This window comes from Eleginops maclovinus, chromosome 22 (genome assembly GCF_036324505.1).
Source record: "Eleginops maclovinus isolate JMC-PN-2008 ecotype Puerto Natales chromosome 22, JC_Emac_rtc_rv5, whole genome shotgun sequence".
NCBI classification, from domain to species: domain Eukaryota; kingdom Metazoa; phylum Chordata; class Actinopteri; order Perciformes; family Eleginopidae; genus Eleginops; species Eleginops maclovinus.
Genome location: NC_086370.1, coordinates 20,230,095 through 20,253,866, shown reverse-complemented (window position 1 = coordinate 20,253,866; position 23,772 = coordinate 20,230,095). Strand labels below are relative to the sequence as shown.

General features: G+C 43.0%; 1 protein-coding gene across 1 annotated transcript in view; it reads left to right on the top strand.

Moving 5' to 3' along the window:
• Positions 1–23,772, top strand: part of ehbp1 (EH domain binding protein 1) — a 124,746-nt gene that overhangs the window by 12,825 nt on the left and 88,149 nt on the right. Inside the window, 5 exon segments of the mRNA XM_063875343.1 lie at positions 1,031–1,088; positions 1,182–1,277; positions 4,239–4,292; positions 21,772–21,953; positions 23,004–23,143. Of these exon segments, the coding sequence (XP_063731413.1) occupies positions 1,031–1,088; positions 1,182–1,277; positions 4,239–4,292; positions 21,772–21,953; positions 23,004–23,143 (530 nt within the window).

Sequence of the window (23,772 nt, the reverse complement as noted above, 5' to 3'; positions counted from 1 at the left end):
GGCTGCCTATAAGTGTATGCAGTACAATGTGATATACAGTGAGGAGTGATTATAAGGGGAACATTTGGCAGGCCCTAATATGTCACAGTGTGTTTTCACATTAAAGCAAAGCAGCGTGTCGGTTGTAATTTATTAAGCAGCCCCTTGCAAGTTTATATTAATGATTGTGCTTTTTAATGCTGCTTGTGAAAGTCAGTAAATGCTCTGTAAGAACATTGACCCCCCCCAGTGCCTCGTAGTATTGACGGTTGATTAATTAAGCAAGCGTTATTTAAAGTCAGTTACTAGCTTAATCATGATGAATGTCAGCATAGTTGACTAACAGGTGAACAGAACACACTTTTGGGCTTCTTCTATGCAAATCAACGCACTGTGGTTTCAGTAATTTAAAGAAACCTGTTCTCCAGTATTCACATCACACATGTTAACAAATGATACGTTTTGAGCATGTTAGTGCAGAAGTTCTGTTTCTCTGTTTGAATTTGATGACACATCTTAAGAACATATGCTGTTGTGGTCATTAATCATGCTGTCAGATGGAATGTGTGACTTGGGTGTTGGACATGTATCTCCACTTTCAATTCTATTAAATATTAATTCATTTCTGACTGATGAAATACAATCATTTCCTATCAGCTGTCGATGCTGTGTGACTGGACTGGGTTGTTGTTACTCTCAGCCTCCTTTAGTTTATTTTTGTCATTGTGTGTGTGTGTGTGTGTGTGTGTGTGTGTGTGTGTGTGTGTGTGTGTGTGTTCTTGTGTATGCTGCAGTCCACGGAGACAAAGCCAGGGTTTAGCCGTGTCTCATGGTTTATTCATAGTATGAGTGGCTGTGCAGGTGTGTGTATGCGCTGCTGTTGGTTTGTGTGTGTGCAGGATGCTTATCAGGGTTTTTAAACCTTAGGCATTATGATACAAGCTAATCAACTAATCTGACTGTATTACCGTCTAGATATGAAGACACACAGATAAGGGAATTGATGAATTAACACCTTTTTCACTCATCTGTCTTCTGTTCTTCCTCACAGGCAACCAGACAAACTGGTGGTGGTCTGGACACGGAGGAGTCGGAGGAAATCCTCCAAGGTTTGTATCTGTATTTGATGAGTGCCATTCTAAAACAATCAAATGAATCATTGCAACTATAATCCTCCGTTCTTTTGTCTCCCTGCCCTGCAGTCCCACAGCTGGCAGCCTGGCATCAAAAATCCCTACAGAGGAGTGGTGGTGTGGCCTGTACCGGAGAACATAGAGATCACGGTCACTCTTTTTAAGGTAGGCTACAGCCTTCATTCATTTGTTTAAGGTGGGCCAGGGATGTTTATGAAACATCAGGGGCTTTATGCCATTGAATAGTTAATTCTGCCAGGACTGGATTTCTAAGGAGTTGGGAGAATATTTTAATTTATTGTATGACTGAAAGTATACACACAGAATTACAGTTGTGTCTGTAAATGTCTGTGAGTGTACAGACAGTATCTGTCACTGTGCCTGCCTTACTTAAATATCCTGGGCCTTCGTGCTGACAGACTAGCCTCGAGCTCAGTGTCCTGTTACTGCTCAGTGTCTTAACCAGACCTCCTGCACACATACCTACGTACCTGCCTCAGCTTATAACTTATAAGGCATACTGTGTTGTCTGTTAAAAGTATAACCCAAAAAAGTCACATTTTCATGTGGACTGGCTCAGTTTTCTAGGCCTATGCTTCCCTTGCTCTGTTGTAATGTCCCTCTATTCCGGGCTTACTTCCACTTCCTGTCCCAGAGGAAGTAATAAAGCAGTTTTTGTAATGGCACACACAGCAAGGCCCCTGAAGGCACAGTTGAGCCACATCTGGTTGATAAAGCCACAAATTAAACAGCATTCTCTTTGCTTTGTAAAAGCCTGCAGTCTTTGTCAGAAAAGTTTACTTCCACTATAATACTCCAGTGAAAACTACGTTCTTTTCTGAGTGTTGGGTGAAATCACCACCCTGATTAGATATAAAGTGGTGTAGAGTTCAACTTGGTTTGATACTATCTACTTGAAGTCATATGAATATTTTTTTAAAGATACACTGCACACATTTTACAAATAAAAGTAAATTAAATTCAGACAAAGAGACGTACAATGACTGTATGATGCCTTTTTAATATAGGGAGGGTAGGGTTTAAAAAAAAGATGATGATGTATTATAGTAGATCCTGAGTTTTCACAGCTTAAGCCATGTAAGGGAATCAAACGTAGTGATATTGCAGCCTCGCGGATGTAAGCCTTCTGACCATCTGTATCAAAAGTCCGCCAGCTTTATGTACGTGCCAGTCTAAGTTTTAATTTAAAATAATATTGCTCTATGCTGGGCTAAATCTGTAAAAATATAATAACCCACAGTTTAGATAAGTCTGCAGTAAGTGGACTGAAGGTTAGCACTAACAGTGATTTAAAGATGCTCTCATACTGCTCTCTGGCCTGAAGCGCTGCAGGGAAAACAGCTGAGCTCAGCAGAATTACAGCCTATACCTCACGGAGTAGAACACCAAGCCTTCGCTGAAACTTGGTACACGACGAGAAAACACAAAATATGTTGTGTAACTTTACTGGGAGCGCTCTGCAGACAGAATTGATCAAAACAGAGACTTAGTTCAGGAACAGAGCGGGCACTTTGTACCAGCCAAACCTCAGGAAACTATTTGGCTTGTGAGTTTTTACACATCTGCATTTTCCTAAACTGTAGAAGCTTAATCAAACCATGTTAAGTTATAACATGTTTACAAAATAAATATGTGAGGAAAGAAAAGAGAAGAAGGGTTGTATACTGTCACTGCCTGTAGTGTGTGTTTACCAGCAGCTCTAACACTCTGCAGACACCATAAAGTGAGAAGACGTCAGGCTCTGTTGGCTTTAGCAGCAGTTTATGTGGCAGTGAAACAATGGGAGGATGAAGCAGCCATATGAGTTGCTGCAAGTGTGTTTACGTCCAAGTGGGTGTTGTGTTTGACTGATGTGCCAGACTGCAGAAATATTGATTTCCTGGGGCATGTCACAGGCGCAGTCAGACAGAAAGGCTGTCAGTGCTCGTGTTTGCGTGTGTGTGTAGGTGTAACACTGTGGCTGGAACAGCCGATTATACTCAGTATTGATTCCTCACTTTGTTTGTAAAAGACAAAAAGAAATGGCATCGATTTAAAGATTCAAAGGGTTTACTGTTATCTGCACAAGAGCTACAAAATCGTTTTAGCCATGAATACTTCAAACCCCAGGCTCCACCAATAATGCAACATACAGCATAGCAAAGACATAAAACATTTAAGGAATAAAATAGCTCAATAAAAATTGTGCAAGTGGAAAAGTAAAGCAGGTAAGGTGCTGAAAGTTATTGAGTAATAGTAACAGCAAATGTCCATGTAGCAGAGGCACACGTGATGCATTCAAATATAATATGATTTTAATGTTTATCCACAAGGCATCATTTGTGAACATTTGCATCAGAGGTATGTTAGCAGCTATGTCATTTCTTTGTATTTTAACCTAATAAATGACCAAACAAACAATAACATATAGCATGTTTTTAGCGGTTACAGTGCAGTTTGCATACGTTGTATCCCTGCTGTGCATTGAGTAAGCCAGTGTGCACAAAAGGAGGGGGTTGATTAGGTTATATTAGCATGTCTTTGTGTGTCAAGCAGTGATTTGTGGTTGCGTGTATGTGCTCCTGGAGGGCAGTGAAGGTTGTCTGCGCTCGGCTGCCTGCATTACTGTCTCCTCTCAACACCGCTTAGATATACAGGCAGGAAGTGACACATGAAGGAGACAGTGATACAGTATATCAACGAGACGGAGAAAAAATCCGTAGTTTTCTATATTTAAGGCTTCTCATTTCATTATTTGTGGATCATTTGTTGGTGCTCCTGTCCTGTTGCCTGCCATTTGCAGAAATCTATTTTACAATCTATGTTAAAACACAGTTGTACAAGATGAATTTCAGACAACTAATTATACTGAGTATACATAGTCAGTCAGTAGATGTTGACCTAGCAGAGTGTCAACAGCTTTTTATTAATTAAAAGGCAGCTGATTAAATACATTCTGCCAAGGTTTTGATAACATTTAAATTCATTTCTTAACGATTGAGACCTATTAAGACCAGATAAGGATTCAAAAATAGTATTTTTCATTCTCTATTAAATAATCATATTGTGGTTGCTCCAATACTCTGTATATCGTTTTAAACATAGCTTTTTATATTGCCCCTGCAGGACCCCCATGCAGAGGAGTTTGAAGACAAAGAGTGGACATTCGTCATTGAAAATGTGAGTACCTTTTAGTGTTTTCTGTTACCTTTTAGAGGGGGGAACGTCTGGTGGTGACAACCTTTATGTGAAACACACATAAATCCCAGCTGTTTTCTGGGTGAGTCCTCTTTGTATAACATGTGCAGGTTCTGCCACCTTGTGGTCATGCTATGCCTTTACATGCTTCTCTCTGTGTGGTGTGTAACCCTCAGTTCAAACCACTGGTGCCTACTTTCGTCATGTTTTCATACATGCTAAACCCCAAGGAGTTTTAGGTCAGTGTGTGTTTATGGGTGAGTGTGTGGTAGTGACAGCCCGCATACCTTTTAGCTATTGTAAAGGCTATATCCTGAGGAATGTTATTACTTATCTACCAATAAGGGCTGGCGATAGTTATGTATCCATTTATATAATCACTCTATTTGTTCAACTCATTTTTTATAATTCAACTCATAATGTTATTCCCATTTTCTGAAATTCCTTCACATCTACCACACTGCTGTTCAAAGCAACAGAAGCAGAGGGAGAAATCACTGACTGTTTGCAAGGCAGGGACAAACACATGCAATGCAGTATAAGATAACAACTAGGGCTCACAGAATTATCAAATGCAGGGAAGGAGAAGTAAAGAGAAAGGAGTTGCTACAGCAATTTGGTAAATGGAAGGGAGGGATTTAGTTAAAATAAATGAAAAGGGGGGTAGGTGTACCAGTGGACAGTGATTCGCTGTTTTGAACATCTGCTGGAACCAGTTTTGTGATATGTTGTGCCTAAACAATACTTTATATATTGACAAACAAGGCAACAGTACTGAATATTAGTGTTGTCCACATTAGAAGCAGCGTGTTACTGGATGAAAAACACTACTCATTTTGATGGAGATACGTTGGATGATAATTGACTTTGCCTTATGAGATCAGAGGTCAGGATTTCCCACAAGCAGGGCCTTTTGACCTGGTAGGGTTTCACTTCAGCAGGTTGGGCCCCCACCCTGCTGCATGTACACTGAGACATATCCCAGCCTCCCATTTCAGTGCAGTTTCTTGATTTTGGTAGTCAACGTTTTGAAGAAGCACATTGTGCATGATTACTAATGAAGTCTTTAGCATGTTTGTCACACAGTACGACTGTTGCTGAGAATACAAGCCTTGACATGCCTTGCTTGGTTATGGTAAGAAGTGAAGATTCACCTTTAAGGAAAAAAAGTTGATACATCTGGTTTGTTTTTGCTGGCATGCAAGTATTATTCTTTTTATAGCTGTCTTACACATTAAGTGAAGTAACATATTCTATATTTTTTGCGAAACATTAGTTTGTGACAAACTTTACTGTCCAAAAGGGGGCGTAATTGTCTTTGACTTCACCATTCAACATGGATTACAAACAAGAAACCGTTAAAACATTGGGAGAGCTTGGAGTTCAATCATTGGCAGTCAAATGAAAGATGAATGGGTCTATTACAAACAGTCTGAAATGAGGAAATTTAGCGAGGATTGGGGTCACGATGTGGCACTTTGAATTTGACTATTTTTATTTATCTAATTTAACTTATTAGGGACTCATTACAAATTCATGGCCCCTTTTTTCGTTTTAGGGGGAAATGAGCTGAGGAGCTGTTGCGTCAACGAGAAAGCACTTTGACTGGAATTAAATTGAAGACCGTGGTATTTAAAGGGGTTATTTGAGGGAATAAGATGAGCAAATAACTCTTAAATGAATACCCAAAGCTCATGTGGACTTCAGAATGCTTTGATGTGAGTCACTAGTGATCAGCAGGGACAGAGCTCTGAGACTCCTCGACTCTTTTTTAAGAATGCAGCAGAGCTGGCTGAGTGCTCGGCCCCTGTCACTTTCTGTACACGTCAAGCTCAAAGGGTCGACAGCACACACGGCTCTACCTTTCTCTCTTTGATAGAAAGCCGAGAAGACAAGCAGGTCAGCCGCTGCTCTCTGGCCAGAGCGTGGGAAGAGAGCAAAAGAGAGCAAGAAAGGGAAAGAAAAAGACAAGTTTATGGGTTTGCCTGTGTCTCTGCATACCTGACTAATGACAGAAAGATCAAAGCCACAGCAGAACCCTGACAGCAGGAATGGAGAGCAGGGAGGAGGGAGGAAAGGAAGAAAGTAGGGAAGGAGGAGAGTAGAGGAGAAGGCAAACTTATACCCTCACACTGTGATGAAGAGGGAGGGCAATGATGAGCTGATGGCAAATAGAAACAAGAGTAATGGCGTGATTTAAGCTTGATGAAAATGAAAAGCAGGTGTTTATTATGATTGGTTTAGGAGTTTTAATGGAAAGGAGACAAAAAAGGAGAGTTTTTGCCTGTGCTTAATACCTACAAGTAACAACTAGACAAATGAATACATGGAAGATTCCAGTTTTTGAAATGAAAGTCAGACATTTTTCCTACATCATTTGTTTTTCTTCTGACTTTTAGTGTTAAATTTGCATGCTGCTTTAAGTATATTATCACAGAAATACACATGGAATAAAAACTATCCTGATCAAGTATATCAGTATATCAATATTAAATGGCCACAAGAGGGCAGTCTACCCTAACATCTGTGAAATCCCTTTTCAAATATGCACAGATAAATCTGTTGGATCCCCCCCTTATGTCACCCGAGTGTTTGACTGTGTGTCAATAGGAAGGGTATCTGAGTGTGCCTGTACTCTGTGTTACTGTTTGAGTGATGAAAGCTATAACTGTATCCAAACAAATTAGAGGATTGTGTACATCTCACCATATTTTCTCCTCACTCTGCATGAGTGTATAGCCAGTTCAGACCCCCCCACTCACACACTTCCCCCCTACCTTACTGGTATCTAAGCTAATATAAAGTCAGGAGGGATGAATGAATGCGGCACTGCTCTGAGCAGGAGGTACAGAAGAAGAGGTGAGTTCTCCTGACCCCTCATCAGACGGCGCAGGAGAAAGGGGAAGAATACGCCATTGTGCCCGAGCACCGGAGATGATGAAATTCAAGATCCCCGCGCTGTGGCTTCGTCTTAATCTGGGGGCCCAACCTCGCACTAGGCTAATCCCTCCCCGTCGAATTACTGGCCCTGGTTTGATTGTATTTTGTCATTGAAAATGGCAGTGTCAAACACTACCCTTTTCTCTCCTCTATTTGTTCGTCTGCCAAGGCGAATCGCATAATCAAAAGATGGAGAGAGAGAGAGAGCGAAGAAGAGGAAGCGGTAGCGGTGGAGGTGGGGGGGGGGGGTGGCGGCTGGAAACGGCTACACAGTAGTATCTCTAAATTGCATGCTACCCTTGCCTTTCACCCTTTTTCAAATAGGACGCGTATTATCAAAAAGGTGGGCAAATTGAGAGTCAAAAGATTGGACGGCTATATTTGAAGCCATTGTGCTGACAGGCTCTTTTGTGTGTGTGTGTGTGTGTGTGTGTGTGTGTGTGTGTGTGTGTGTGTGTGTGTGTGTGTGTGTGTGTGTGTGTGTGTGTGTGTGTGCGCGCATTTTCTCTGCGTTTGCATATCGACCAAAGCTGGAGATGGTAGACCAACTTCCCTCATCTTCAAAGCTTTGTGTGAGGATTTAAATAACACACACACACACACACACACACACACACACACACACACACACACACACACACACACACACACACACACACACACACACACACTGGACTGTTGTATTTAAAGTGAGGAGCTATCATGTCTGAGTATATTGAATATACTGATACACACCCCAAGCCCCCCCCCTCAACTCACTCTTTCCAAGTCACACTTAACCTTTCTTTCACTCACATTACATAAATGTCATTCAGAAATATATAAACGTATATAAAGCTGCTGCTGCCAATTCATTGTTGACACTGTTTGACAGCCTGTGTTTCCATATAGTAAATATCTGTTATAATAAGGGACTCATGGCTTTTGATCCGCCTGTATTTAATACTCATAACCTACACAATCATTTCCTAAAAAGTAGTTAAAGACCATGGTGAATACAGATCTATTCTTTGCCTAGTTTTAAATAAATGTAATATACGTCCAAATGTAGGCCGTGTGCAAAACTGTCCACTTTAATACAGCCTTTAAAGACCTGGGTTGGACTATTTTAACCATATGGTATATTTGATCAGGGTTTAAGGAAGTCTGTCACCGTTTCCGCCATGTTTCTAGTTTTTCTATTCCCTTCTCCATCTTCTTCCTCTCTTTCATTCCTCTCTGAGTTGATGTCCTGTCTATTGTGGACCGCATCCAACTCCATTAAGGCCGTCTCCACGCCACCTTCCTCCCACTCACACCCCCTCATACAGTCACACACTGTCACAGTCATCTCACCGCACACACAGTGAAAAACCACCACACACATCGACCCACCTCCATCACCTTTACACACACCCTCTCTCTGAATTGTGCCCACAACCATGTTGTGTGTGCGCCCCCCCCCTTCACTTCTCTCTGTCTGGAACACATTACGTAGGCCAGTGACTTGTGAGCGCTGACTGGGCCTCGGGGAAGAAAAACACAATTATTTCAGCCCTTGGCTATTCACGCAAAGGTGACAAAAGCTGGTATGAAGTATGAAATCCCAAAAGTTTCTCCCGTGCCGAGGCCGACAAATTGGGATTAATTTGCGCTCGTGTGCACGCATGTGTCTCCAAAGTTTTCACCTTTTGCTCGTTTCTCATTTCTTAAATAGTTTGGAGAACTCAAAAGGCCTAATTTATTTTGTTAGGAAGCAATGTGTGTATTGTCGGTGGGTGCTCAATCTGAATAATACATGCATTATAGTTTAAAGGTGTGTGTGTGTCTGTGTGTGTGTGACACTGTAAGGAGGCGGAGGGATTTTTCGTATGGGACCACACATTCACACACGCTTCCCAAATTAATTTAATCTAATTAATCGCCCCGAGGAGAGGCAACAGATGCTGCTGATTACCCCCCACGCTGGGACCCCTCCCTACACTGGCACATACACACTGTCACAAAACACACGTCGAGCTGGCATTAAACACACACACGCACACACACACACACACACACACACACACACACACACACACACACACACACACACACACACACACACACTTACAACACTAAAAGCTGCCATTTTCTGCCACTACGCAGTTCAAATGTATTATTTTTGTTCATTGGAGCACACACAGTATTATGGGCTGAATAAGAACATGATGGCACACACAATATAAAGCAAATTACTCTGCAGAATTAAGCTCCAAGAAAGAAATTCAGCTGTGTGTGTGTGTGTGTGTGTGTGTGTGTGTGTGTGTGTCTGTGTGTGTGTGTGTGTGTGTCTGTGTGTGTATCTTGCTGTGTGTAAGTGTATGGTGGTAAGAAGCTGCACCTGTGTCTGTGGAACTTTGTATGTGTGTGTGTTAGGGTGCTCTGTGTGTGTTGGTGGCTTGTAGGTGGCTGTTGAGGCCGGGTGGTCCCTCCTGTCGCCCTAATAGGCTTACTGGCCCCCTAATCCACACCACACCACCCCGTCACATGGCTGGTCTGCTGACTAACTGCCACCACCGCCGTGAGGTGTGTGTGTGTCTCTAACTATGTCTCTGTGCAGGTGTCGTATTTGTGTGTGACCATATCTGTGTCTGAGTGTGTGTGGGGTGGGGGAGTGTGTGGGAGCCCATAGTATTTGTATAGTAAACTAAAATGGATTTATTTTGGCTGCTCCTAATGTCTATTTTCATTACGGATTAATCTGTTGATCACTGGCTTTTTCTTTAAAATTAGAGAAAATACTGAAGCATTTCTTTTCCAGTTTCTCAAAGCCCAACATGATTTCTCGTTAATATCTTATTTTGAGAATTATTTTTCATATTTTTTATAGAAAAAGTCTCGATATAAATCATCCTTTTTTGCAGCTGTAACTGTTAACGTCTGTTTATGTTTTGTGTGTGTGTGTTTTGCTTACATGCATGTGTTTGTTAATTAACTGATTAAACTGTTGCCCCGATGATGCGCAGCTTTGCTTCTGTGCTTGCGTCATGTTTTTCATATTGTCTCTGTTTATTTGTTTGTGTGTGTGGCTTTGTGTTTAGTCTCTCTGCGTATTGTTGTGTCTGCTTAACTGTTTTATCTCTGCCCTGTTTATTCTTACGTCTCTCGTCCTTGTGTTCTACTACGCCCCCTGCATGCTGCGTGTGTGAAAGAGACATATGTTTGCAGTGTGTGTGTGTGTGTCACTGGCATACAGTCTGTGTGTGTGTCTTGTGTTTACGTTTGCATGTGTGACTTTGTATTTGTGTGTTGTGTGTCTTGTCCCACTGGTCCAGGTTGTGACCTCGACTTTCATCTCCTTAGTCTGAGGCTCCTGCAGCCTGCTGCGCTGCGTTGCCAGCCAACAACACAGCAGATGTCACCACGCACTGCAGCAAACACACACACAATCATACGTACACTCACACACACATACAGTATATAATCTCATACACAGACACATCCTATCGCACACACACACACACAGATACTTTTACAGCGCGTATACACACATGTAGTCTAAACCAGCCCAAACTGGTTTTTGTTTTGCCTCATACAGTGGGATGTTTGACCCCAAAATAAATATCAAAACACCAAAATCATCTGGGAAACATCCGGTTATCCACCTGTGCTTCCTCACATGACAGTCTGAGTTTGTGTGTGTGTTTTGACTGGTGATCTGACCGAGGATAATACAATGTGTTAAATATTTTGGCCAAACTTAAATGGAGTTTGAAGCATCTCTCCACTGTGGAAAACTATGTACAGCCACAAAGCTGATAGTTGCAACTTAGAAAACATTTATTTAAATATTCTCAAAGGTAACACATGTCTGCTGATGCCGCATGAGGCCGGCAGTTTTCCCTGGCCGGGCCTCTGTGGTCTGCCAGCTCACTTTGAACAGGTGTGTGCCAGTCTTGAAAACAGGCTGGATTTTCTCCAAACTGACCCAGAAGAAAAACTCTGACTCTCACACACACACCTAAGCACTCATAAACATATGATAGCAGGGTTTAACAAGGTGATGGGACCTGAAATTAGTAACACATTAGTCCAGCAGTGGCTCAGTCAGTAGGGGCTTGGACTGGGAATCGTAGGGTCGCCGGTTCAAGTCCCCGAACAGACTTGAAATATGGAAAGTGGACTGCTACTTGGAGAGGTCCCAGTTCACCTCCTAGGCCCTGCTGTGGTGCCCTTGAGCAAGGCACCGGACACCTCCAATCCCCCCTCCCCATTGCTCCCCGGGCGCTGCACGATAGCTGCCCACTGCTCCTAGTACTAGGATGGGTTAAATGCAGAGGACTAATTTCACTGTGTGTGCTCTGCTGTGTGCATGCATGTGACAAATAAAGAGGGTTTCATCCTCCGATTCTATCTATCTATCTAACATTACTAACGCTTAAAATTATAATTGGAGCGCTGAAAAAAGGTGACGCCAACTCTGCTTTGATTTGTGGCACATCAGGGAGCGATCAGTGTTGGGCGTCAGTTTGGAGTTTCTTGTCAACATCTAAAAAATGAAAATGTGTGACCTGTTGCTTTGTTGCTCGTAGTGTGAAAATAGCATTAGTAATGAGTAAGGAGGAAGTTGACTGAGGAACTATTTGTTCAAGGTGTGCTATTTGTTGACCTGTATTTGTATTTGTCATGTCAATCATCGGCTGTTTCTCTTTAAATTGTTCTGTATGCAAAACCGGATGTGCAGCCCCCCCAAGTTACATAGCATTAATACAAAGTGAGGCCATGGACTTGATGTTTTCCTGTTATGTTCCATTTCTCTTTTTATGTCTCTCATTCTTCCATTTTTAATAATTGATCTGAGATCCACAGTCCTGATATGTCACTCTGTCGCTTCACATCCTGCCACCTCGGCCACAACCACTTCCTCACCTCACCTTGTTTTGAAGTCATGTCTTACACGCCAATGATGGGCGGTTAGACAGTTGTGGTGAGACGTGAGGCGCGATTGGAAAAAAGCAGTGGAACAGTTATTATCTCCATCTCTCGGTTATTTATTTTTTCTCTGAGCGACTTAAGATGGCTGCTAGCGATGGAGCCAGGCCTGTGTGGCCCGCAAAACACTGCCCCCTGCAAATCCCCCTGTTTATCCACAAGCTTGACCCGCCGGGCCTGCGTGCGTGTGTGCGTGCGTGCGTGTGTGTGTGTGTTTGTGTGGCGAAAGAATAAGTGTGGAGAGGTTTGTGATGAACTTCGGTTAAACTTGTGAGCAGGGTGAGTCATTTGACATTATCTCGTCAAGATCCGCTCACAGGGAGTACGTGTGTGTGTATTTTATGAACACACACACACAGTAACCGGCAATCTAAGGCGACTGTTCTGCTAAGTGGCAATGAATAGGGTCTTGTGATGTGCTCTGATGCCAGCGCTAAGCCAGCCTCTGACAGTTGGACTGATCCCCACACATGTCTCTGTCTCTGTTTGGGATATAAATCTGTGCCTCACCCACACAGGAACGGGTGCTGTAAAGGCGTACACACATAGGTGTTGAGGAGATGTGACGAAGGACACATTTCCACAATGGGAGAGATTCTCATATTGAATGTCTCAAAGTTAGCTTGGACATGTTTTTAAGCAAAAGTGAATCGATTGAATGCAGAATCTAGAACACATTGCTTGAAGTTATCTCCTCTGTTTGATAGTCTTAAGCAAATCTAGTATTGACAGAAGCAGAGGCCTGTGGAAACAGTATGGTGACCCTTGCTCCCCCCCTTATCTGTTGTTGGTCATGAGTCACTCCAAAACCACAGTGAGCACATGTGGATATTAAAGGAAGCAGTTTGTGTTTCTGAGAGTGTTTCTCACATGTACTAGATGCCATAAACAGAATTGGGGAACCCTATTGTTCTTTCGTGGAAAAGGAATTTCAAAGAACAAGCGCTCACCCTTGCACACATACACACATGCACACACACTAAGGCACACCAGCTCCTTATCCAATCCCTCCACTAATTCCCCCTTGGTAGAAGGTGTTCATTGTTTCTCCCTCATTCTAATCTCTCCTCTCCTCTTTTTAAAATCCATATTAGATTCTCTTTGAGTTGGCCACAATCAGAGGCACTGGTGCAGAGCATCACCCTGCTAATGCTCTTTGTCTCCCCAGATTTGTCACTTAGCATGGAGAGTACACCTTTGTCATGGAGCGGGCTGGGAGAGAGGCAGACTCTCACTCGGGGCAATTGTTTCTTGTCACAGGCCATCTTAACCCCCCTTCCCCCTTAGGCAAATCAGCTTTGCTCTGGATTAGGGTCCTATCATAGCTCTGTCAGATCTCAGCAGCCTGCCTAAAAACAAACAGATCTGTAAAGGGAGAACTGAGTGGATGCTGAGATTTAGATTCCCACAGTCCCTGTGTTGTCTTCACCAGGCAATCGTTTGATATCTCTGCAGTAAAGAGGATCTGAGATCTTTTGGGGAGTTTATCAACCAAAACCGTGAGCTTCTTAGCATCCTGTTATCTAGTAGTGACGCTAACAACAAAACGGGATGAGTAACACAATACATTGTTCAGAATTTTTTTGCAACTTTACCTTACCTAACCTTGCCTTGTACACCTTTGCCTGGGCAACCGATGCTTTATCAGAATTGCGGGGGGAAAGGGAGCATAAATGGAAGAGAGTACTCCTGTAAAGTAAAGCACTTTCTTACACTATATTAATCACTACTTATCACTTATTACTAATGTTTAATGTTGTCATTAGTTTGCACATGCCAGAGGTTATGTTTTGTGTTCACAGCAAAAAAATGTCTGAGATTTCGTCAGCATTACATAAATTATCCCAAAAAATGAGTGTGGTTTTTTGCAATTACTTAAATAAGATGAAAGCTCACACACACACACACACACACACACACACACACACACACACACACACACACACACACACACACACACACACACACACACACACACACACAAACACACAAAACACACACAACCACTCCAATATATTTTATGCCCTCACGTCCGTCCAACTGTACATCTACACACAAGGACACTGGTTTTGCCGGACATGCACACAAATCTACCCTGGTGTCCGCAACTGTGCCGTCCTGATATCTGAACTGCTGCTTCATGCAGGAGGAGTAATTAACCGCAGATACAATAGTGTGTGTGTGTGTGTGTGTGTGTGTGTGTGTGTGTGTGTGTGTGTGTGTGGGTGTGGGTGTGGGTGTGGGTGTGTGTGTTATTGGCCATGTTAGGCCTCTCTGATGGCTGGAGATGGCGAAATCGTGGGAAAAGTGATGAGCAGGCACTTCATAGACCAGGGATGAACTCCTGCTATAATCCCGTCGACCTATCTCTCTCTCCCCCTCTCCCTCCCCCTCTTTGCCTCGTCTTTTTTCTCCATCACCCCCTCTTCCTCATTTTCTCCATCTTTCCCTCACTCTCTTCTTTCCTCTCCATTAGTCTCCTGGATTCCCACCTCTGTCTTTCATTTCCGTCTCCTCTACCCTTCTCTCTTTCCATTTCTTGACCACCCAACCCCCCCGCCCCCCCCCCGTGTCCGTCTCTCCAGCAGAAGTGCAGAGCCAGGGCTTTTGCCTGCTGGTAATTTATTTTCCCATTAGCCCCCTGTCTGAAGTGCATGCTCTGGGTCTGAGTGTGTGTGGGGGCACTGAGGGGCCACCCAAAAGAAAAACCCAGAGAGTCGACGAGAGGAGGGCACCCTGGACACACTGATAAGGAGAGGGAGAGGGGTGAGGCAGGGAGGGAGGGACAGAAATGAAGGGAGAAAGAGAGGTTATGAAATGCAGGCTTGGTGTCCATCCAGCACTTTTATGACTAATTAGAAAAACTAAGGCAGATTTTAGCTGAACTTTTTCTGCTGTTGAAATGAATTGCAGATAAGTCAATTATTAATTAGCCTGTTTTTTCCATTTATCAAACAAATACACCAAACATATCCAGCCTCTCAGTACGGAGGATTTACAGTTTTTTTGTCTTATAGGACATTAAAACATCACTTTAGTCTATATAAGATGATGAGGTGCCTCTCACTATTTTCTGACTTTGTTTTCAACTAAAGAGTTATTCTAAAATAAAACCAATGAGCCATAATACCAATATAATTATTAGTTGCTATCCCGGTGTTTACACAGTTTCTCCTTGTAGATCTCAGCCTAAAGATGCTTCCTTCCTGTCCATGCTGCTCTTAAGGCTTCCCTGTTAATATATTCATTAAATATGTCTTGCTTTTCCTCTAATCCTTTTCCCAGTTGCTCTTTTGGACGTTGTTAAATGGGTTTAATGTAAATGTGTGGGTGTTTTTAAATGGAGCACAAAGAGTAATGACATAAATAAACATTTAAGTCAAGTGGCTGAGGGAGTATTAGGGAGAAGGGGGATCTTTATTTGAGGGTGACCGTCGTTCAGCGTGTTGGCTCTTTAGAGATGATAGCTTTTATATCTGGAAGTTTCATTAATTGTTGAACCTCTGCAATATTTCTGTTCTTTGTGTTGTGTGTTTGGCCTGCCAGCTAGCAGGAGGGTAGTCCCTCTCCCAGTTAGGATTAGACCTTTTAAGGGCCGATTGGTTTGTGACTCTCCTCCTTTCATCTGCTGCCATCAGAGCAACTCTGCATTAAAGGCATTCCTTGCTCTCTCTTTATTTTCCCGTCCCTCTCAGCCTCTAACCACCTCCCTCTTTTCTCTAACACACACTAACAACTCAATAATTTTGAGTGCTGTGGAAAGAGAAACTGTGATGCCACTAAACATATCAGCTGAGACGGGCATTGTCCATTTGTTCTCCTGGTTGATTAGTGAGTGCATGTAGCAAATCATTTATTTACGAGGATCTTATAAGGCAAAAGAAACAGCAATACGCAATATGTTTTTTATAAGCTAATACCGATAACTAAAACCATAAATGATCATTTCACATGTTTGTGTTTTAAAAGCCCAATAAAAAGAAGTTCATAACCTTGATGTTTACACACCTGGTGGTAAGAAAGGATTAGATCTACCAAAGGTTGATGATTTAAAAGTCCATAGCTCTGCCATAAACACATTTAAATGAGATGCTTTTGTTAATTCAACAACAAAGTACATCGAAACAACACCACAATCAGTCTCTAACTTCTAAAGACAGTTGCTTTTGCATTGTGAAATGCAGCAACATAGATTTGAATTAAAGTGTACAACTCCTGATTCACAGAAAAACTTAAATACATGTGTTTGTGGAGCCCTCTCCACAATTAGGTGAGAGGTCAGGCTCAGCCACCAAACGGCTCCTCTTTGAGCTATGCTTGTATTTTATGCCATGCTTCTTTCTGAAGGAGAATGAGTCATGTTTTTAGGCTGTGTCAACAACACTGAGTCTGCTTCTCTTGTATCCTGATTCGTAGGCCTGTTCAGTGCTCGTACCTGGCAGTAGTCACACACTGTTCTGTCCCGTATCCAGTTTCCTAATACAGAAAAGACTCCCTGTCTGGAGCTCAGTGTCATTTTAAACCATATTCAGCCAAAACTGCGGCACACACTGTGCTGTAATCTGCCGTCCTGTCCCTTTTAAAACAAGCCTAATCCTGCTCTTGTTGTGACCAATCTTCTCTCTTACTTCTCTCACTTTACCTCAACTGTTTGTCAACCTTGTCGTTTTTTGTTGTTGTCCCCCCCCCCCGGGGATCAGGCGGTGGTCAGCGAAAGATGTTTCCATTTTGGGGAAATTAAGTTAAATCTGATCCACAATGTGTTTCTAATACAGAGAAATCCTGTGATCATTTTTTCTATTTGTGTTTCGGTGTGTGTGTGAGAGAGACTGTGCATGTGTGTGTGTCTGTGACAATACGCATAAAACCCATTTGCACAGTTCATTCCATTATTAAAACCATTGTCATTGTAATTCACATAACTGCAGTGATAGTACTGCACGCCTTTTATGTTCATTGTTGCCTTTAAAATACACACTGCTCGGGGAGAAAAATAAATCCCCACATATAATAGTAGCAGATGAATAAATTGGTGTTAATCTGAATGTGTGTGTGTGTGTGTGTGTATAACGCCTATAGTGCGGTATTCATAGGTGGTATGTAAAAAGGCCCGCCTTATCAGTTATCAGGGGAGGCCAAATTGACACAGAGGAATCACTCCATTGTGTGCGGATTTCAAAGAGAGATGTGAGCACATTGGATGTCTCCATTTTCAATAACTCTGACCTTGAGGCAAGAGGAATAGCACTGTCCCCCATCCACCTCCAATCTGCTGACTGCTGAATTCAACCACAGCCAGCTGATTTTGGGTGTCGGGGCAGAGGGCTAATCGGTGCTACCTCAGGGTTCTTCTATAGGGTAAATTGAGTTTATTTTTTTCCTGATAAGTGTGAGTACAAATGACAAAGGCCTGTGTGCACGCATTCCAAGCCCCTGTGTCTATACTGTCCGCTTTTAAGGATATATTCTGTTACTATAAACAAGTTTTAGAACTAAAGAGGAAGAAGACGTTAAAGGAAAGTAAAACAGCAAAATGTGGCCGGATTTTTAATTCATCTACAATATTTCTGCTCAATGCAAATAACTTTTACCTCATGGCATCAAGTATGTAACTTTTCCACCTTGAGGTCCCAACGTAGTCTCTAGAAACTGACCTCTGTTTGTCCCTTTCAGCCAGTTTCGGATTGTTTTTTGTTTTGTGGCAGCAGGCTTAAGTCCGATAGTCATCTGCTTCACATGGAACCAGTGATTCACCACTTATCATCGCCGTTGTGATGCCAGAGACACGTCTTTATCTTTTATCTTCCTCCACAATATAGTAAACATGGCCACACACTCACTTTAGATATGGACAAATCAGTTGTGCAAAGACCTTTTGAACACACCCCTCCAATGAGACTAGAGATTTGGGAACTTGGTCAGTCCAAGAAATTAATGTTTACGTGTGAAAAAGTGCTAGTAGATCAATGTGAAGCATTGAGCATGCAAATGAGAAACCAATTGACTGGTGACCTGTGTTACAAAGCCATTAGATGATTTGTTCATCATGTTCTAACACAGGCTGTGTGTGTGTGTGTGTGTGTGTGTGTGTGTGTGTGTGTGTGTGTGTGTGTGTGTGTGTGTGTGTGTGTGTGTGTGTGTGTGTGTGTGTGTGTGTGTGTGTGTGTGTGTGTGTGTGTGTGTGTGTGTGTGTGTGTGTGTGTGTGTGTGTGTGTGTGTGTGTGTGTGTGTGTGTGTGTGTGTGTGTGTCAGAGTGTCAGAGTGTCAGAGTGTCAGAACAGGTCTATAGAAAGAAGCCAGCTTATTTCCGCACTCAGCCTAATTAATCCATCTCTCGGTGACAAAAGGATTCCCCCCCTCCTTCCTCCAGCCCGTCCCATTGGCATTTTGGGGCAGAGGGTTTCAGCAGGACCCCTGGGCACCCCTCCTGTCCTGACCCCTGCCCCCCCATCAGGGGAGCATCTGTGGATCGATCCGGGGCCAGCTGGCACCAGGGGAGAGGGGCACGACTGGTATCCTAACCCCAACACAACCGTCTCCAAATAAAGTCGATCATCATCGTTTATCAAGTTTATAAGGCGGTCAAGAGTCACTGCTGGCAGGTTTCAGGCTGGATGCTGTTATTATTATAGCGGGTTGCATGGGTCTTCTCACATCTGGCCTGATGTGTTGAGTGTGTGTGTATGAGTGTGGTACAAAGATGTAAGTGAATCAAATGATGCTCTGCAGTTGCACTGGGATGCAGCTAGGGGGCAGCATACAGCCATATCACCCCTCCCTTTTTTATTCTATCCTCTTTGCTTCTGCTGTGACCCCCCCCCCCCCACACACACACACAGGTATTTAGTCGTTCTCTGGGATCAGAAAGAGAGAGCACATTGATATTCCTCTCTATAATAAATTAAACGTCTGCATTGTCCTTTCCTTTCATTTTACACATTGTCACAACCTCCCAGTCACCATAATCCTAGCTACCCCCCCTCACTTTCTCCCCAACACACACACACACACACACACACACACACACACACACACACACACACACACACACACACACACACACACACACACACACACACACACACACACGCTGCACACACATTGATTGACAAGCAGCATCCGGGGAAATGGAGCCGATTCCCATTGTTTGCTGTCCCTACTCAAATCTGTTGAAACGGTTATTCCATTCTTGCGCCGGGGTATTTGCATATCCTTAAGTATTTCCTATTTTCAAGATCCCTCTCCCCCTTCTTCTCCCCATTCTCCTTTTTACTAAATCCCCTCTTCTTAAGTGTTTGGTGCATTTAGCAAATTCATTCATAACGTATCTACATGCACTATTAGCTGAGTATAATTGCCAGGGTGTAATCTGCAGAGAGTTCTTTTCCCATCTTCCTCTGCTCCTGATGGGCTGTTCTTTGGACGAGCTGGGGATGCTGGTGGGCCGATGATATGTCATTATGTTTCCCATCTAAAGCGACAAGGCTCAAATGTCAGCACGAAATGTCAAGTGGCCTCGCTACTCCTTCGCTTCGTTCCTTCTGTAGTTTCTTTATTAAATTATTGGTCTGAGTATGGAGCGAGGGGGGAATGATGGAGAGAGATTGGAGGATGGAAAGGCAAGATGGTAACATAGGGGTGGAGGTTACAGACTCAGATTCTCATCATTTCTGCCAGAACAATTTTAAGTTTAAGGTCTCTTCTAAATGCATTAGGAAAGCAGCTTTTGAGCACAGTGTTTCTTCGGCTGGTCTGGGATTCTGTCGACCTTTCATTGACAAAAATGCTTTAGACCCCACATGGTAACTGGGTGAACTGTTCAGCCTGCAACTCTCAATAAATAAAAGATGAAAGCCAGCATAGAATAGATACTTCTGAACGACCTATACATCAGTTTTATGTACATGTACAACTTTTAATTGCCGAAAAGGAAACGTGGTTGCTCATTCCTCAGGGGGCTCAGAAAAACATATCTGCTTATTACCACTTACATGTCCAGGCAGGTGAGCTGCTACATTTACTCAGTTTTCAGGACATTGACTTGCCTGAGGCAATTGGACCTTATCAACATGGATTCGTTGAACACAAATCTGTTGTTAAAATTTTCTCCACATGTGTTCGCATCTTGAATATTTTACCACCACAAGAAGTTAAATGTATTCAGAGTTTTAATTTAGCAAACACAGCTGATATGTTTAAATGATTATAAAAAGTGAGGATTTAGGTCACAGTTAACATTCACATGCAGTGTAGGTATGTGTTGGCTGGCCTATAGAATTCTAGTCCCCTAGTTTATCTTGCCCCTTATAATATCGTTTCTCACATAACCAATACATTTACTACTCCATCCTGATACCTACTCTGTGTGGGTGTGTGTGTGTGTTTGATGTGTGTATGAATGAATACCCTGCGGTCCTCAGCGATAAGGCTGAGATTGAGTTTTCTCCACCGAGCCAAAACCTCTGAGATGGTGTGTGTTTGTGTGTGAAGACATCAGGAAAGGGGCACTATAAAGAGCTTCTATCACTTTATCTACCATACACGCCGGAGTGTATGTGTGTATGTATATGTACCGGTGTTGAGAGAGAAAGCTAGCTGCTCTGCTTTATTCGGCATTGTGCGCACGAGAGGATGAATACTTGGGGCTCTGTACGCAGCTCTGTGGTATTATAACAGGAGGGTGTGTGTTTGTATGTGGGTAGTAGGGATGCATGCTAATTGAGGTTATTTTGACTATTTTGAACATAATAGTTTCATTTACCAAGACGATTCGTACCAAACAAACATGGTTTCTTAAGGCCGGGATATCTCGGCAGTTTACTTTCCCATCACTGAAACACAGTTTGTAGAAAAATAGGAGGCACAATGCACTATGAGAGTGGTATCAACACAGCGAGGAGGTGAAGCAGTCTGCTATTCACTGCCAGCGTGGTGTCACACCCGCAGAAAACTAAACCCATCAGTATTTGTTAGAAGAGGAGGGGGAGGAACATCCCCAACTGTTTAGTTTCCATATCTAGCCGTCAGTGACAAGGCTTTCCGGCAGTTCTCATATTTCACACACTATCCTCTGGTGAGCAGCTTGCAAGTGCACAAACATACACACACATACGCACACACACCGCCACTGACTCTATAACTCTTATCACCTGGTCTGTGGCATATTCCCAAATTCCAATTTGACTGCTAGCCCCTGGCCCAGAGCACATCTCTGAAAAGGAGTGCAGCAGAAATGTCTTCAGCACGGACCTTTTGATAGCAAATATCAGGAGGATTTCACAACTGAATTCACAATGAGGAATGCAGGATGGCACAGATGTTAGCTGGTTCTGGTGACCAAACAGTGTTTATCTGGATATTGTCACCATCAGTCTTTGGTAAAAATGAATGTACCTTATGCTAGTGAAATAAATACCCTTCCACAAAGGAGGATTTAAAACTGTTTCCCTGCTACCTTAACTTTTTGTTTTCCATTTGATCCCTGCAGTGTAAGTGCTATACAGAGTAAATTGACCAAGATGGGCCTTTATTCACCTGTTTGTGCTCCATCTTTCTGTCCCTCTAACAGGAGTCTCCATCAGGGCGGAGGAAGGCCTTGGCTACCAGCAGTATAAACATGAAACAGTACGCCAGTCCGATGCCCACGCAGACCGATGTCAAGCTCAAGTTCAAGCCGCTGTCGAAGAAGGTGGTGTCGGCCACGCTGCAGTTCTCCCTCTCCTGCATCTTCCTCCGTGAGGGAAAGGCCACGTAAGTCATATCATAGTCATAATTCTTCGCTTTTCTGACGGGAGAAAACTTGTCCTCTAGGCTTTTCGTTGAAGTGTTTATTGCAAATCATTTAGAAGTATTTGAGACTGCTTTATAAGGAATCACTAAACCAATCTGTCTGGTATAGTTGTACTGAATGCGTACCCATAAATTAAAACGTATAAGAATATGCGCACACTTAATGTATTCACACAGAATGGACACACATCAGTCGTACATTCTTTGATTGCACAAAGTTTAATTTACACACACACTCACTTTCAGCTTCTCATTCACATCTTTGATATCACCAACTTCCATTCGAGGACACACACTCTCCATCACGTTGTTTGCCGTTTGTTATTCATTCTGATTTGATAGGAGGGACTTTTATTTAAAGACACAATCACACACACACACACACACACTGAGCAGGAGCAAAGCATCAAGGCCTTTGTTGTGGCGCGGGCGGCGGGTCGATGGCGCGTAACCCTTGTTAACCCTTCGGGGAATGATGTGGACCACACACAAACAAACTCAATCACACCAGTTCAAATGAGCCTCTGGGCCGGGGAGACTCCAAACACAAAGAACAGAGAGCAGCGCGCTGATGATGATGGAGCCGCGGTTCGAGGGACTGAGGGGGAGTACACAGGACTACATTAAATACAGGGAGTACTGTAGAAGAGGATGCGTCTGTGAATAAAGGGAGGGGAGGGGGGGATAAGAGACAATGGGTGGAAGGGAATAAGGAGAGAAGATAGGTTTGACTGTCAGGATGAGATGAGCTTCAAATGTAGGAGTGAAGTTAAAGTCTCGTGGTTACTATGACAATAAGGTTTATAGATGAAGTGAAGACAGAAAGAGAAGGGTGAGAGCTGTGATAATAATGTGTTTTTATCCCGTGTAGTCGTTTCTAAATATGAAGCTATGGTAATCATTCGTACCCACCATTAAAATGTATAGTTTTATACTTTTGTATTCACATTTGTATCTGTTATAAACATTTCTCCCTATAAACACGAGCAACTGTCTGTTTCTATGGTGCAGTGATGAGGACATGCAGAGCCTGGCCAGCCTGATGAGCATGAAGCAGGCAGACATCGGTAACCTGGACGACTTTGAGGAGGAGAACGAGGAGGATGAGGAGAATAGGGTGAACCAGGAGGAGAAGGCTGCCAAGATCTCAGGTAACTGACTCCACACTATTTGTATTCCTTTCACACTAGATTTTCACACTCGAAACCATCAAATGTTCAAAATGTCGGTGTCAAAATATTGCCATCTTCTTAAACTCTTTACTTGGTGGATCAACCATCCTCCATCAGACCTGAACAACCATCACCAAGGCTTCAGTGGGGCATCAGCTTTGCTTCTTTAGTTTTTTATACGTTTCTGTTTCTTTAAGTGTGCAGGCTTGCATACGTAGGATTATATATTCATGCGTTTAATTTCCAGTGTCTGTATTTAGGTTACCTCCTATTGCTTATGCTTTACTCCCTAGCTCTTCCTTTTGTTCTTTGTTCCTGGCTTTCTCCTTGTTTTTTGGACTAGTCTGCTGATGGCTGGTGGCTTCCATACATACATGTTGAGATTCATACTAAGGTCTGATGTATGGGTGCCTCCCGCTTTGCTTAATCCAACTTTTCTTAATGTTAAGCTTCATGCTTTCTCTCCTTGCGTCCCCTTCCCTGCTCTTTGTCTCATTTATATGTATATGCATTGAGCGCCTACAGCTATGCTTCACTAGCGAGCATCTCTGAATCAAAGGCCCGGCCGAGCTGCCAAAACTCCCCACCGTCACATTCCTCCTCGATGC